The sequence below is a fragment of the Trichosurus vulpecula genome, chromosome 7 (genome assembly GCF_011100635.1).
Source record: "Trichosurus vulpecula isolate mTriVul1 chromosome 7, mTriVul1.pri, whole genome shotgun sequence".
NCBI lineage: Eukaryota > Metazoa > Chordata > Mammalia > Diprotodontia > Phalangeridae > Trichosurus > Trichosurus vulpecula.
In genome coordinates this window covers 7,513,164-7,528,346 of record NC_050579.1, presented here as the reverse complement: position 1 = coordinate 7,528,346, position 15,183 = coordinate 7,513,164, and the positions used below count along the sequence as shown (strand labels likewise).

General features: G+C 53.9%; 1 protein-coding gene across 2 annotated transcripts in view; it reads left to right on the top strand.

Annotated features, from left to right (window-relative positions):
- The window catches only part of LOC118856962 (histone deacetylase 4-like), a gene marked incomplete at its 3' end in the record, with an annotated part of 168,904 nt that overhangs the window by 99,353 nt on the left and 54,368 nt on the right, over positions 1 to 15,183 (top strand). For both annotated transcript variants that reach the window (XM_036767542.1, XM_036767543.1), the window contains 1 exon segment: positions 120 to 191. In XM_036767542.1, the coding sequence (XP_036623437.1) occupies positions 120 to 191 (72 nt within the window).

Sequence of the window (15,183 nt, the reverse complement as noted above, 5' to 3'; positions counted from 1 at the left end):
GGCAAATGCTTACTTCTGTGCGGTTTGATTGAACCTCTCATCACCTGTTAGCAGTGAGAAGTGTTTGGGCCTTGAGTGACTTAATGGCGCCATATTTTTTTTTTCTCCCTTTTCTCCAGATGGACTTTCTGGCCGAGACCAGCCGGTCGAACTGCTGAACCCACCAAGAGTGAACCACATGCCTAGTACAGGTGAGTGAGAAACAGCCCTGTATTGTGCCCCCTGCCCTGCGCCGTCCAGGATGGGAACCATCCGTGGGGTTCCTGGGATGGGTGCTCAGACCTGTGTGGCTGGGAGGGGCAGTCAGGACAGGTGCTGCTCTGTGTGGGGGAGGGGGCAGGGGGGGGGGCGTTGTGTATTTTTTCATCTTCTTGTCCTTGAGAGAACACATTTGTTCTTGGGAAGAGGATGCTCTGGGGAGACAGGCACATGATGACCCTGACTGGGAGGACTCTGGGTCATAGGCCTGGCACCCCAAGAAATACCCAACTTTCTCATTTTACTGAGGGAGAAGCTGAGTCCTAGGAAGGTGCAGTGTGTCTCTAGGAAGCAGTGGAGGCCCCGGGTTGGGCCCAGCTCCCTGACTGTAAGTGCCTATTACGTGTCAGGGTCTGCACTGAGGCAAAAGCGTCTTCGAGGACCTTACAGTCTAATAGTGGAGACAACATGCAAACAAACGTAATCAAAGCAAGCTCTACACAGATAAATAGGAACTTATCATCCACAAAATAGACCAGCTTGTCTTCTCTGCCTTTACCTGAATCTCTGGCAAAAATCTTGACCAGCAGAGAGAAAAGCTGCCATTGGTAAGGCTCCATTGGAGACCTCTGCCAGCTGACCTTGACCTACCAACGGGCCTGTTCTCTGGATGTTACTCTTTGACCATGAGCCAGGTGCGCCGAGTCACCCTGTCCTCCAGCCTGTCCTGCCATCTTTTTTTTTTCCGTTGCTTTGGCCATGCCTAGGCCCACAGAGTATACTTTGACCTTGCCCACCTGTAACCTTCCAGAAAAGGGGAGAGGCAAGTCCGCCCGGGTGCATTGTGGATGAAGCCACGTTGGTGCTTTGTAGAGGGGCCTCAAGCATGTTCCCAGGAAACAAAGTCAGATTAATAGCACTCTGGTGGACGGTATCCATTCTCTTCCCTTTTCGGAAAACCCGAGGAACCTTTTGCTTTCCTTTACAGATGAGATGCCCTGCCTAAGAGCATGAATCGGCTACATGGCACCCCACCATGAGAATAACCCCATCATTACAGGGGGCAGTCGGGGACTTTGGGGCAGATGTTGTAAGTGTGAGGTCCACCAGACAGTGGTGAGGTGGGTGAGGTGGGCAGCTGATGGAAAGACTGGTGTCAGCTTGATAGAAGAGCGCCGCCCCAAAAGGGATGAGCAGAGGCTTCCTGTGGAGGGCCCTGTTTGTGTGACACTGGAGGACGGCCTGCTCCTTGTGCCGCAGGTGGCCTTGGCCCCTCTGAGCAGCTGAACGTGTGTGGCCAGCCACTCCCATGCAGGCTTGTCCCTTCCTGGACACAATCACTTGGGAGTGACTCTCACGGGTCATGGCTGCGAACTGAGCGTCCAGCTGGTGGTGCTGGAGGGATGTGTGAGTGTGTGCGTGAGTGTGTGTGTAGAACTTTTACATACATGTGTATCAGACATGCACACACACACAAACACACACACGTACATTATACATACTCTTAAATCTAGGTGCTTTCAGTTACAAGCTGTTTGCAGCCTTTCCCATCACATGGATGAAATTCAGCCCGTATATGTCCTAACAGCTTTTCGCTTGTTCCCGAGTCCCCAACAAGATGCTGCTTTATCCGTTCAGTCACTTGCCTTTTTCCTCTCACTTCACCATAATTAGTGTGTTCTGGTTTGCATTATTTAATAAAGGTCCTTCCCTGTTTCCTTCTCTTTCTCCTGCCTATCATTCTCAAATGCAGTCTCATGTTCTGTTGCACTAATGTACCACGGCTGATTCTAGCTTCCCCTCTTGCAGGGCATGTAGGTGGCTTCCTGGAGTCCCCCCTGCCACCCCCGTTACAGTGCTGCCTGAATGATGGCCCTGGGTGCAGATTGCTCCCCTTCTCAGGAATCCCAGGCAGTTGTAGACAAGATAATGACCTTCATTGGTTGTTAAAACCAGGTCAACAAGCATTTATTAAGCACCTACTATGTGCCAGGCATTGTGCTAAGAGCTGGTATACAAAGCCCATTAGCTCTCATTGACTGGCCAGCCAGAGGTCCCAGGCCAAGCCCTACCTGGTCATGGTTTGGACCCTGATTGGCTCAGAATGAATGTAAATAGCAGTTGTTTGTTTTGGCCAGAAACCCAAGTCTTCCTCTCCCAGATTGAAGTTTTTCAACTTGGTAAAAGAGGCTATTCTCTGCCTCATTCCTTACCTAGCCTGACTCATTGAATGGGCGTTGCCTCAATCAACCTAAGACCTGGGAAAGACCTTGGCTTGGAAAGGCCCAGGTCTCCCCCTACATTCCAGACCATCTCCAGTGGTGCTGATCTGTATCTGGCCGCTGGACCCAGATGGCTCTGGAGGAGAGAGTGAGGCTGGTGACCTTGCACAGCTCTGCCTCCCTTGCACGCCCAGGCGTTACCTCCCTGATGTCAGGGTCTTCTTCCAGAACTTGTACAGAGAACGGCAAGCAACACTTCCTGCCCTTAAGGATCCCCCAGGCTAAAAGGAGAGAGAACTTGTACCAGTGAGCAGTCTCCACAGTAAACTGGAAGTAATCACTGGAGGGAAGGCCCTAACATTGATGGGGCTTAGATAAGGCTTCTCTAGAAGGTGGGGTTTTAGTTGGACTTGAAGGAAGCCAGGAGGAGGAGATGAGGAAGGAGAGAGTCCCGGACAGGAAGCTGTTTCAACAACCTAGCTAGCAGCTTCTGTGGGGGTATAAGATTCACCCACAGCCAGCACCCAGAAAGCTGCCAACAGCACAGGTTCTTCTGATCTGCTTAATTAAGGAAAGCAAGGTGAAGGGGTTGACAAGCTTACTTTTAATTCAGCATTCAAATATCATTCAGTTAGTTCAGGGGAAAAAACCAGCACCCTGAACTTCAAAACAAAATGCAAACAAATTACCATCATCAACAGACAGACCTTGTCTGATTCAAATCCCAACACATAGTTACCAGAGTTCAACAAAGTTTCAGCATCTGGGTTTACAAGCTGGAGGGCTCCTTAGCTACAGCTGCCCAGAGTCTCCTCATCAACACCATCTCCAGAGCCCCCGCACCAATGGCTCTGTCCTCCCTTCTTATAGGGCTTTAGACATCATCAGACATTATCTGAATCACCAGAGCTCAGGCTCTGGTGATTGGTTCTTGAGTTGGCCCCTCCCCTTAGGACCCTGGGAGGTTTACATCCACATGGATTACATTAACACCTAATGGGGTTTGGGTCTGGGGCTTAGCACCTAGTAAAGCTCACTGAGATAAATTGAGTCACTCAAAGAAAACAAAGGCCATTCTAGTTACAGAGGCACAGCCAGAGAAAATGCCCAGAGTCTGGAGATGGAGGAGTCAGGAGGCCAGTGTCACAGGATGGAAGAGGATACAGCATAGTTGAAGTGTAAGGAGACTAGAAGGGGAGGAGGGGGTGGGTGGTGAGGGGCTTTGATGGTCAAACAGAGCATTTTCTGTTTGATCCTGGAGGCCATGGGGAGCTGCTGGAGTTTACTGAGTGGGGGGTGATGTTGTCATGCTGTAGAGGCTGGAGGATGGACTGGAGTGGAGAGAGCCTTGAGGCAGGCAGACCCCCAGCAGCTACTGCCATGATCCAGATCTGAGGTGACCAGGGCCTGAGTCAGAGGACAGAAGGGGCCATATCTGGGAGATGGTGCCAAGGTCAGTGTGCCCTAGCGCCATATTGGATCTGGGGGTGGCGTGAGAGCATGAGGAGCCCAGGGTGACTCTAGAGTGAGGAGCTGGGAGCATGGCAGGAGGGCTCAGGGGGTGGGGGGGGCAGACCATGAGTCCTGCCCCTCCCAGATTCCTCTCCAGCCCTGAGGACGTTTCTGGTTGGCTCCTTCTTGTTGCTGCTGCCCTCCCCTGCCCCACCTGGCCCTGCCTGGCCACCATCAGGATGTCCTACAGGCAGGATCTGGTGCTGCCGTTCTCCCCAGGCCCTGGCCAGTGGCTCTGCAGAGAGGCCCCAGGGGCGCAGGCCAACGCATGCCAGAGCACCTGTTTCCCCCAGCACCGCCAGCATTCAGTTCCCTTGTCTCTGCTCTGCCACTTGGGTGCTAACTTTCTCCAGTTACACCACGGCCTAGCAGAGCCTGCTGCTGCTACTTTAGGGTCCTAAATAACCAGTTCCAGTCTTTTCCTTCTGCTCTGGTCTTTTACTCCATGCAGGCAAGAGAAAGACACACAAATTCAGGGCTGGTTTGTAGTTGGCACTTAATAAATGCAGGCCGTTTGCTGGTTTTACCCCACTCTCTGAATTCTTGTTGTACTGGGCAGGGTGGGGGGAGGGGTGGGGAGGTAGAAAGGGGCGTGAGAAACACCAGAGAAAGACGTGGGTGGCAGCATTGGCAGGCCCCCTGGCACCCGTAATCCGTAAACGCTTCTCGATGCCTAATAAGAACGGGCAGTGGCCTGAAGATTGGCCATTAATATTTTATGGGAGCAGATTCTGGACTGGGAGGCTTTGCTTTTTCTCCTAGACCTGAGAGCGCCAGAAGGCTTTTTAAAAATTTCTTCCCTCCAGGCTTTCCCAGCCCTGTGGGGTCAGTCGGTTAATCCTGCCCAGGCAGGCTGGCCTTTGGGACCAACAGCTGGGCAGTGGGCGGTCCATGTTTGTCCAGGGGGCTTCGTAGCATCTGCCTTTTTGGCTTCCCCATTGGAATTCACCTTCTGATCCCTGACTACCCCCCACCCCCCAGGCCAGGCCATCTACACAGGCCCTTGGAGCCTCAAAGCACTAGTTCATAGCCCACTGTAAAGCAGTTAAAAACAGCACCTTCTCCTTTGGCTGCCGGCCTTGGGATTCCTAGAGTCTCAGGGCAGGAAGTGCTCATGCATGCTGGATTTCTGGCTGGAAGGAGATCTGGAGCTTATCCTTTCCCAGGGACAGAGGAGAGGAGGGAAGGTTTTGGACCATCCTGTGCCGACCTGGAAGGGATGATGAGCAAACCGTGTCCTGTCAGGGTCAGGGGCCAGGGCCGTGGAAGAGGTGGCACTGGGGGAGGGGGTGGCCTGCTTCCTTCTCAGCAGCCAGAAGGAGCTGGGGGAGCAGGCAGATGCAAAGTCATCGTGAACCCACAGAACTGGAGAGCACCAAGTGATGAAATCGATTCCAAAGACAATGGTTTCAGTTGAAAGGAGAAGAGAGGTCAGAGCCCTCTAGCCCAACCTCTTCAGTTTCAAGATGGGGAAACAGGCCAGAGAGGCAAGGGGACCACCACTAACAAGTGTCTGAGGCCTCCAGGCTTGATGAGAATCCCATCGGGACAGACCTTTTTGCTTGTCTGTCTATGCAAACACACCTGTCATGGGGAGGTCTCTTTAAGACACTGTTGCACTCCCAGATTTTGGTTTCCCAAAGACCATGCTGCCGGGGCCCCAAAGGAGTCTCCTGGACTTCAGGTGGAGCCTCCCTCCTGTGGCCACCAGGGCACGGGACCTGTCCCATCCCCCACCACATCCCCCACCCCGCTCTCTACGTGCCCCCCTGCACTGGCTCTAGAAGTGCTTCACCAGTTTTTAAGAAGTAGATGCCCAGACTGGTGATTCCAGATTCTTCCTCCAGAGAAGGTTTTCTCCTGCTGCTGAAGGCTATGCCTCTTGTCCGGGACAAGTTTCCTGGGTGGTCACAAGTGCAGCCCTGCTCAGAATTGGGGTCAGGAAAGCCTCGGACAGAATGCACGGAATGACAAAGGAAACTGAGGAGTGATAGAATGATTTTTCCCCAGGCAAGGTCACGGACCCTGAACACATGGCCGCAGACTGGACTTTGAGTTAAAGCTCACTGCTCCAAAGCCTCTGCCCGTGCCTCCCCTTCTCCCTCTCCTCTTTCTCTCCCACTTCCCATCTCCCTTTTCTATACACAGAGGGAAACTAAGGTTTAAGCATGTTACGGAGCTTTCTCTCTGCGGGTTTGAGTGGATCCTTGGCCTATAGGTCATAGATTTAGAGCTGGCAGGGACCTTCTAGTCTATACATGTTCCCTCACACCCATTTTTACAGATGAAGAAATTGAGGCAGACAAACGTTCAGTGTCTAAGCTCCAGGTCTGGTGCTCTGTGCACTGGTAGATGTACCAACCAAAGAGGCAGCCCCTTGGGATGCCTCCCCTGGAGCAGGGCGAGGGACCAAGTGGGGGGTCTTACAAGGAAGGACTTTGCCCTAAGATCCGGAATTAGCTGCAAAGACCTCAGAAGCCCCACAGCCTCATCTCACAGAGTGACATTCTTCCTGGTCGGTGGACACCTATAAGGGCTGTGCCCAGCTGTCTAGGCTGACACTCTCCTCCTACAGGTGAATAAGTCGGGGTTCCAGGGTTCCAGTGATCTCCCCCAGGTTGTGAAGATAGTAGAGGATCTCCTGACTGTGCTGCATGCCCCCATGAGTCAGCAGTGTCCCTGCAGAGCCTGAGATCCAGGAGAGAAGAATGGCTCGGCCAAGCTTCCTCAGGGGCTGGTCAGCCTGAAGCCAGGTCTGAACCTGGGACCTTTGCCTCCCAAGCCCTCCTGCCTTCCGCCCCTGCAGGCAGTCGGTCAGTCAGTCAGCTCTCACTGATCTCTGGCCCATGCTCAGCACCAGGATACAAAAAAATGCCACAAGTAGTCCCTTCAGGCCCTTCTGTACTCTGGGGGCCCGAGCACCTTTGTGGGAGTAACTGGGGCTGCTGACCTCCTGAGCCCAACTTGATGTGTGCTCCCGGAAACCTTTCCTTCCCAGCTGTGGCCCCGGGCAGAGCCTTCCAGGCGTGTTAAGAAAGGCAGAGTTATTGACCTGGAGTCGAGTAAGAGGGGGAGAGGCAGCAGCTGCTTAGGCACCTTGGACAGATTCCCCACCTGCCCCAGCCTCTGAGGGCAGGAGGGGCAGCCCACCTCAGGTACAGCACTTAAAAAAATGCTGAGCCTGTATTTCAGTAAAATGGATTTCCTTCTCAATCCTGTTTTGTTTGGTGCATTTACAAATGTGGTTCTGAGAAGGAACCCGCCCCGGGGGCTCTAGCTCAGAAAGGGTGAAGGAAGGACCCCTGCTCCTGCCCCACAGTTACCAGAGTCAGCCAATCTCTGCTTGAAGACCCCCAGTGGAGGGGGGATTGCAGCATGACCCTTTGTCACCAACACGTATTCGTGTGATTTCCCCATTGAAGGTCAGTGAGAGCTTGGGGTGGGGGTCTTGCCAGAGTCCTCTGGGAAGGCTGGTGTGCAATAGTGGAGAATGTTGGGGAGCTGGGCACTGGAGAGGAGGCCACTGGGTTGTGTGGAGCAGGCCAGGCTAGAGATGCTGTGTTCAAAGAGTGGCCAAGGTATGGGGGTGTGTGTGTGTGTGTGTGTCTGTGTCTGTGTCTGTCTGTCTGTGTTTGTCTGTGAGAGAGACAGAGACAGAGAGATGGGAGAGGAGACAGAGACAGAAAAAGAAAAGAGAGAGGGAGGAGAGAGACAGAGAAGGAGGGAGGGAAGAGAGAGTGAGAGTGTGTGTTGGGGGTGAGGAAGACTCCCCAAGTCAGTATTGCTGAAAGGCTCATTCCCCTTCTGTGCTGCTGGCTTGGCAGACGCCCAGCTGCACCCAGGTCTAGCAGAGAGCCAACCCAGGAGGGTTTTTGGCTTAACTGCAGCTGCTGCATCAGCCCTGGGGCCGAATCCAGCCCTGAGGAGGATAGGGGAGCCCCCTGCGCCCCCCCTCCCTGCTCTTCCTTGCTTTCTTCTCCCTTCCCCTGCCCTTCCTTCCTCCCTCCTGCCCCTTCTCCCTTTTCCTCTCACCTCCCCTTTCCTTCCCCCTCCTTCTTTGTTTCCCCACCCCCCTCCCCTCTCCTCTCCTTTCCCTTTTTTTATCCCCCCTTCTTATTTTCCCTCCCCCTCCCCCTTTCCCTTTGTGTACCCCCTCTTCCTTGTACCCCCTTTCCTCTTTGCTCCTCCCTTCTTTTCTTCCCCCCCTCCCTATTCCCCCTTTCTCTTTTCCTTCTTCCCCCTCCTCCCTTCTTTTCTTCCCTCCCCTCCTCCCCCCTTCTCCCTTTTCTTCCCTCCCTCCTCCCTCCTCCCCACTTCTCCCTTCTTTTCTTCCCTTCTCCTCCCCTTTCCCCCTTCCTCCCTCCTCCTCCCTTCTTTTCTTCCCTCCCCTTCTCCTCCTTTCTCCCTTCCTGCCCCACACCCACTCCCTCCTGGATTTCGGGTCTCCCTAGGAGGACTTGCCTGGCCTCTCTCGGGAGATTCCTGGGTAAGCCAGTGGAGACACAGAGGGGTGGGCTCGGGAGACTCAGCACAGGATGCCCAAGGAGCCAGTGACCTCAGCCCTAGCCTTGGAGCCCACGTTCTCCAGTGCTCCAGCAGAGGGGTCAGCGAGGCAGCAGAACCAGCTGAAAAGGATGCACTTGGTGCCACACGGTAGCCCTTGACCCCAGTTCTCCTTGGCCAACTCTTCTCCTCAGTGCCGGGCTGCTTTTTTTCCAGTACATTTCTGTCTGATCCTGTAGCAACAATTCAGCTAGCAGCTGTTATCAATACAGATCCTCACAAGAACCCCTAGGAGGTAGCCGCTCTCATGATTGTCCCCACTTCACAGAAAAGGTTTTCACCTCAGCTCTGACTGGCTCCAAGGCTTACTCTCATGCATGCATCTGGACAGATGCATTCCTGGTAATTTTTCTCTTTTTCTAATCCTTGGGGTAGGTCTTCTGTGGAAGGAAGGTGGGGCTTGGCCTCAGCTGGGAAGGGAAGGGGAGGGAGGGCACGCCACACCATGTGTGGGAGCCCGCCTGGGCAAAGGCCCAGAGACAGGAAGGGGGACATTGTCTGAGATGCGCAGCAGGCAGGTCTATTTCCCTGGAACTGAGTGAGAAGGGGAGAAAGGTGAGCCTGGACAGGCAGGAAGGGCTTGACAAGTCAACTGAGTCAGGAGGGAGCAGGGGAGTGACTCAAGGACTCACCTTTGAGGAGAGCGGTCTGGCATCAGCCTGACCCTAGGATGGGGCCTTGGGGCTCTTCTTCCTCCTCCTCCCCTTGGATCCCTTGAGAGGGAGGCTGAGGCTCCTGGCTGGGGAGAGCCCATGACTCTACCTGCTCATTTCCAGTGCCCCCTTGAAGGATGGGCTATGTCCAGGCCAAAGGGTCAGCTGTAACTAAATGCAAGTCTTAATGCCCTTGGAATCCTTTAGTAAATGGATTTGTCATTTAAGAAACCCATCTATAGACCACATAGACTGTGTCCCTGATCTATCCCAGGCCTGGTACTTGGCAGGCACCTAATCTGTGCTTATTGATATTGGCACCATGATGGGGTCTGGCATAGAGGGACCCCCCATCTGGTTTCTTAGATGACTCCAGGTCAGAGCAGCCTGTTGTTGTGGGCAAGAGAACCACGCTAGGCAGCATCAGATCGCAGTAGGAAATGTTGATTTGCCCCCTTGTCCACATCCCTGCAGCTGGGCAGCAAGTGCTGGGCCACAGTTGGAATGCATATTTACATGTTTGACTGGCCTTGTGACCTTGGGCACGTGTCACCTCCCTCCATCCCCTGTCAGCGTGGAAGGGACCAGTCAGTGCCAGCTTTCCCGGATGACTCCTGAGTCAGAAAAGAGGCAGGAAAGACTTGCCTTGAGGGTACCTCTGTCCCGGTGACTGTTTTCAGAAAGGCATCAGGGCTGAGCTCTTGGAAAGGGTGGCTGCTGGCTCTGCAGAGAGAGTTGTCAGCTTTTCATTGGGGCCCCCGGATTCCCCTGCCCCCCAGCTTCTCAGAGATCTGCCGGAAGAAGCTGTTTTTTGTGGTTTTGGTCACCCACACCAAGTGGGTCAGCAAGAAAGGAGAGAGAGTCTGGCTGCCTTTGAACTTCAGGGAAGCCATCAGCTGGGCAAGCAAGAGAGGATGGGGCCTTTGCCCTCGACAGGGAAGCCTGGGTGTCTCGGGGGGCTACTCTCTGGGGCTCAGGACAGGCCTTCTCCCCGACTCTTGGGAGAGCTGGCACTGGAGGCTGGCCCACAGGGAGCAGAGCCCCAAGAACACCTCCAGTGGATGGCAAGGGGTGCAGAGGGACTGTCTTGCTATGTGCCAGGCACTGGGAGTATAGATATGAAAAGGAAAAGGCCGAAACCCCAACCAGCCAAACATACAGAAATGTAAACAGAAGCCCAGAAGGAGAGGGGAAGAAAGGAGGTAGTGGCTGGCTCCAGGAATGAGCCTTGTCTTGGGGACCAGAGGACCCAGGTTCAGTCTTAACACGGATGGATTCTCTAACCCTCACTGGGCCTCAGTTTCCCAAACTGCAAGATGAGGGGGCTGGACAGGCTGGCCTTCTGACTGACCCCTGTCTCACTGCTGCCTCTGGTGGAATAAAACGGCCTTTGTTCACTTTGGATCAGAGACTTTCCTTGTTGTTCGGTCCTGTCCAACTCTCTGTGACCCCGTTTGGGGTTTTCTTGGCAGAAACACTAAAGTGGCTTGCCATTTCCTTCTACAGGTCATTTTATAGATGCAGAAACTAAGGCAGAGTGAAGTGACTTGCCCAAGGTCACACAGCTAGTGTCTGAGGCTGGATTTGAACTCAGCTCTTCTTGCTTCCAGGCCTGGTTCCCTCTCCACTGGGCTCCATTTGGACTTCATTCCAAACAGGTCCAGTGGCTGGACTGAGTCTGGCTCTCTCCCCACAGTACCGCACTGCTGGCTCTGATCTGTCCAGGGAGCCAGATCTGAGCTGGGGGATTTCTGCCTTAAAAAAAAGTCCACGAATGAAGAATCACTGCTCCTGTCTCTCCTCCTCTGACAGGAAGCAGTGGGATGGACCAGGAAGGGGCCGGATGGCTCAGACGTCCGAGGAGCTGAGTCCAAAGGCTGCCTCCATCCTGCACCATTGTTGTAGGCCTACTATGCACCAGGCGCAGGGCTGAGCTCCTCTGCCATTCGTATCTTGGGCATAACTCCGGGCCTCAGTTTCCCCATTTGTATGATGGGCATGTTGGCCTTGGCCTGGATGGCCTCCCAGGGCCCTTGTATCTTCTTTATTTGAAACAAGTATTTCTGCTTTATTTTGCTCCAACAGGCCTAAAGGTCACTGTCATTGCTGGTAAAGGGCACCGAGCAGGCAGACTTTGGAGGTTTTCCATCCACAAACACAATCAGACATGAGCCTTGTCTTTTTCCAGTGACTTAGTGAGTGAGTGTGCTGGGCTCATCTGAACTCCCTGTGTGGATGACCCCTTCTCCAGCCTAATTCCCTGGCTTGGGCTGCTTAGCGGGAGTGCACATTTTTCTGCTATCTCTGCTGCTTAATCTCGTGCCCACCCTGCCCCAGCCTGTCCTGCCTCTTCTGTGTGCTGCTTGGAAGATTCGGCCAGCTCTTGCTAAATAAGCTCTGTTTACAACATTTTTGGCCCCACACAGGCTGTGTGTGCATACTCCTCTTTTCTTCCTTCCTAATGACTAATCATCCTCCTGGGGCCCGGAGGGGGTGGGGCACTGGGGACCAGGGCTGCCTTGTTCCTTTGAGTGGCCCTTCCGTAAAACGTCCCACCCGCAGACTCCCAAGCCTGGCTGTTCTGGTCCTGGAGAGAGTGGAGGTATCTTAGGCACCATCCCAGCTGGAATTCTCTTCCTGCCTTTTCTCCTCCTCCTCCTCCTCCCTTTCCCTCTCTCCCACTTCTTCTTCCCCATCCTCCCTTTCCCCCTCCTCCCTTTCCTCCCTCTTTCTTCTCCCTCTTCACTTCTCCCCAGTCCTCCTAGGAGCTGTATGAAAGTGAAGGTTGGGGCCAGCCCAGGTTGGGCAACTGGTAGAAGAACTTCTTGGCCTGCGATGTTGAGCCCCAGGGGTGTTGGGTCCCTGGACAGACCTATTTCTTCCCTCCTGCTTCCATCTTTGGTTTCCGTCTCATTCAGACACATCGTAACCTAATCCCAGCAGCCGTTGGACTCCTGGCCCTGTCTCTAGCTTCCTGAGCCACTGCTAAGGTCTCTCCTCACACCCCCTTCCCTCCCTGAAGGATAAAGTTGGTTCTTAGTCCAGCTGAGGCCAGTGGGTGCTGTAATGGCATCACAGTCTCAGCTTTGCCGAAGTGTGCCCTTGGTGTGTGGGTGGGTGTATGGGAGGAGCTGCCTCCCAAGGGCAGCCCAGGCTACTCTCTGGCATCTCTGATTATAGGAAGATTCTCGGTCTTTGAAACTAAGCCGAGCCCAAGATTCAGAGGGACCGTAAGGCTCACCTGCGGCCTGGCACATAGTGGGCATTTGTAAATGCTGATTGACCGAGTCTCGCTCACCACCTTCTAACTCCATGGCGAGTTCAGGTCAGGCCCAGGTCTTGGCTCTGACGTCTCTCTGGGTCCTCTGGCCTGTGTTTGGGGAGTTGGAGGGAGCATGGCGGGTGCCCAGGGCAGACTGCAGGCCCCCAGTCTCATTCATTCTGGCTCTGTCCTTGCTGGCCCATCCCCAGGGCCTTTCCTCTGACCACCCTGGGAGTGAGGGGGATGTGCAGGCTGGGTTCACATCTTCCCTCCAAGATGCTCTAGCTTTGTGACCCTTCCTGACCCTAGATCTTCGTTGCCCGTCCCTGCAGGGTCCTCCTCCCAGGTTTCTGGTGAAGCTCAGGTGAGGTAACGTCTGGAAGGCAAACCTTAAAGTACACCACAGAAACATTGCTATCCACACTCACATTGTCTGCAGTCCAAATGTGGGGGAGGTGATGGAATAAGCATTTGTTAAGCTCCTCCTGTATACCAATACTGTACTAAGCACTTTACACACACCTCATTTGATCCAGCAGTCCTTGGAGGTAGGCACTAGCTATCATGACCCCTGTTTTACAGATGAAGAAGCCGAGGCAGGGTCACGCAGCCAGGAAGTCTGAGGCCTTCGCTCTGTGCACGGTGGCGTCCTCTAGCTGCCCCTATTTAGAGGAGAGGAAAAGAAGAAGAAGCTGTCTTCTCAGTTGACTAAACACAGGATGAGGATTTGGGGTTAACTGGATTCTCTGCTCTTTTGAAGGCTAATGAGGAAATCTTGTTTGTTTCAGTCTTTTTTGAAAATCTTTGCAAAATACATCACTGCCCTCGGACACCTTGGTGCACCCAGTGCAGGAAATAGGCTTCCGTCTCCTCGTCGCCATTGAGATCTTGCAGCCTCTCTCCCACAGGTTATTGTTTTGAATAGTGGCACACCAGTCAGGGAAGGATTATTGGATCCAGGATCCAAGAGAAGCCCAGAGAAGGAGACTGAGGCCCAGGGAAAGGGTGGCTTCCCACCTACTTGTTCTCTCTGGGCCTCAGTTTCCTCCTCCATAAAAAGCAAGGGTTAGACTGGATGATCTTTAAAGCCAGCGTCCTATGACTTACCCAAAGTCACTTGGCTGCAAGTGGCTGAGTTGGCTTTGAATGGGGCCTTCAGCTCCAAATCCTGCCCTCTTTGGGCTGTGCCAGGCGGCCAGTTTTATAGGATCCAGACTGTGCCCCAGAGTATATGTGTACATGCATGAACCTTTCTTAGGTAGCCAGAGGTCATCTACAGACACACATAAATAAGGCATTTATAGTTAATAACTCCTCGATCCCCTTCTGCCTCTGTTTTAAACAAAACTGGCCCTGGCTGAGGTGTTCTTGTTGGCTGCATGTCTCCTTCCCTCCTGCTTTGGTGGTCTGGCTCAGGCACTTCCCCATCCATCCCCTGTGCTCGGAAGGCCCCTGAGGCTTTGCTGCTAGTCTGGGGCTCCAGCCCCATGGTCATTTTCTCTTGTACCTCCAGTGGCCTCCGCCAGCTGTGGACCCCCCCGCCAGCTGTGGACTCTGTCAGCATCTCACGCAGCCCCTTCCCCCACTCAGACCAGCTGTTCTGCTTTCTGACTCCCCACTTTCTCTGGCGGGGGGGGGGGGGGGGGGGGGGGGGCAGGGCTATGCTGGCCCAGTTGGCTGGCTGGAAATCAGAGGCAGCTTGGGCTGTATGCCTCACCCCGAGCTTCTGCCAAGCAGGTGTTGAGCCTGGCCTTTGTATCTCTAAAGGTTCAACAGATCCATTAACTTGCGAGCATTTATTAAGCACCTGCTGCATGCCAGGCCCAGATAGAGAGACAAATGAAAACTGTCCCTAAAGACAAGTGCCCATCCATCAGTCAGCAGGCTTTCCAGCCCCCTAGCTCTGAAGGGAGCCTGTCCTGCCCCACTCTGTGCTGAATCTTTACCCCTATGGAGAGCCCCTCCCCCACTTTCTTGGATCTCCAGCCCTTGCATGTGTCTGGCACTTAGTAGGTGCTTAATAAATGTTTCTTGACCTAGCCGCTAAACATAATGCCTCGAGCCTCCAGGAGACCAGAGAGCCCCAGACTCTGCCCTGGAACCTCTGCTGCAGCCAAGGGGCCTTGTCAGGACTGGCCCATTATCCTCCTGCCTCTCCTGATCCCCCACTGCAGACCCAGTCACCCTGGGTGGTCTGCCCCACAGGAGGCGGGAAATTTCCTGCCTTCCCAGAATCTCAGGGTCCTCGGGTCTGGACTAGGCAGCCTCTCCGTCCCTTCCTCCAGAGCCATGATCCTGTCCTGTAATCTCCCGGGCCTCAGTTTCCTCGCCTGTAAAATGGAGGAGAGATGGACCAGGTCCTTTCTCATTCTTCAGGAAGGCGTGATTCACAGAGTCGCTTTGAGGCAAGTCCACACCTGCCTTCTCATCCTGGTGAAGCCTGTGCTTTACAATCTCAAGGTTCCAGGAGACTCCTAGGCCCTGCCCTCAGGGAGCTTCCCTTCTGAGAGGAGAGGATGGGGAGGGAACCAGGACCAAGGAGAGGCACTCTCATATCAAGGTATTTACAGCTAGGAGGCACTAGGGGGTGCCTCAGTGGACAGAGGGTCTGGCTTGGGATTAGGAAGGCCTTAGTTCGAATTTGACCTCACACACTTACTGGCTGCAAGTTATTTCACGTCTGTCTGCCTCAGTTTCCTTATCTGTAAAAGAGGAATCATAACAGTCCCTCCCTTCCCAGATCCAAAGAGATACCGCTTGTAAAGCTAGTAGC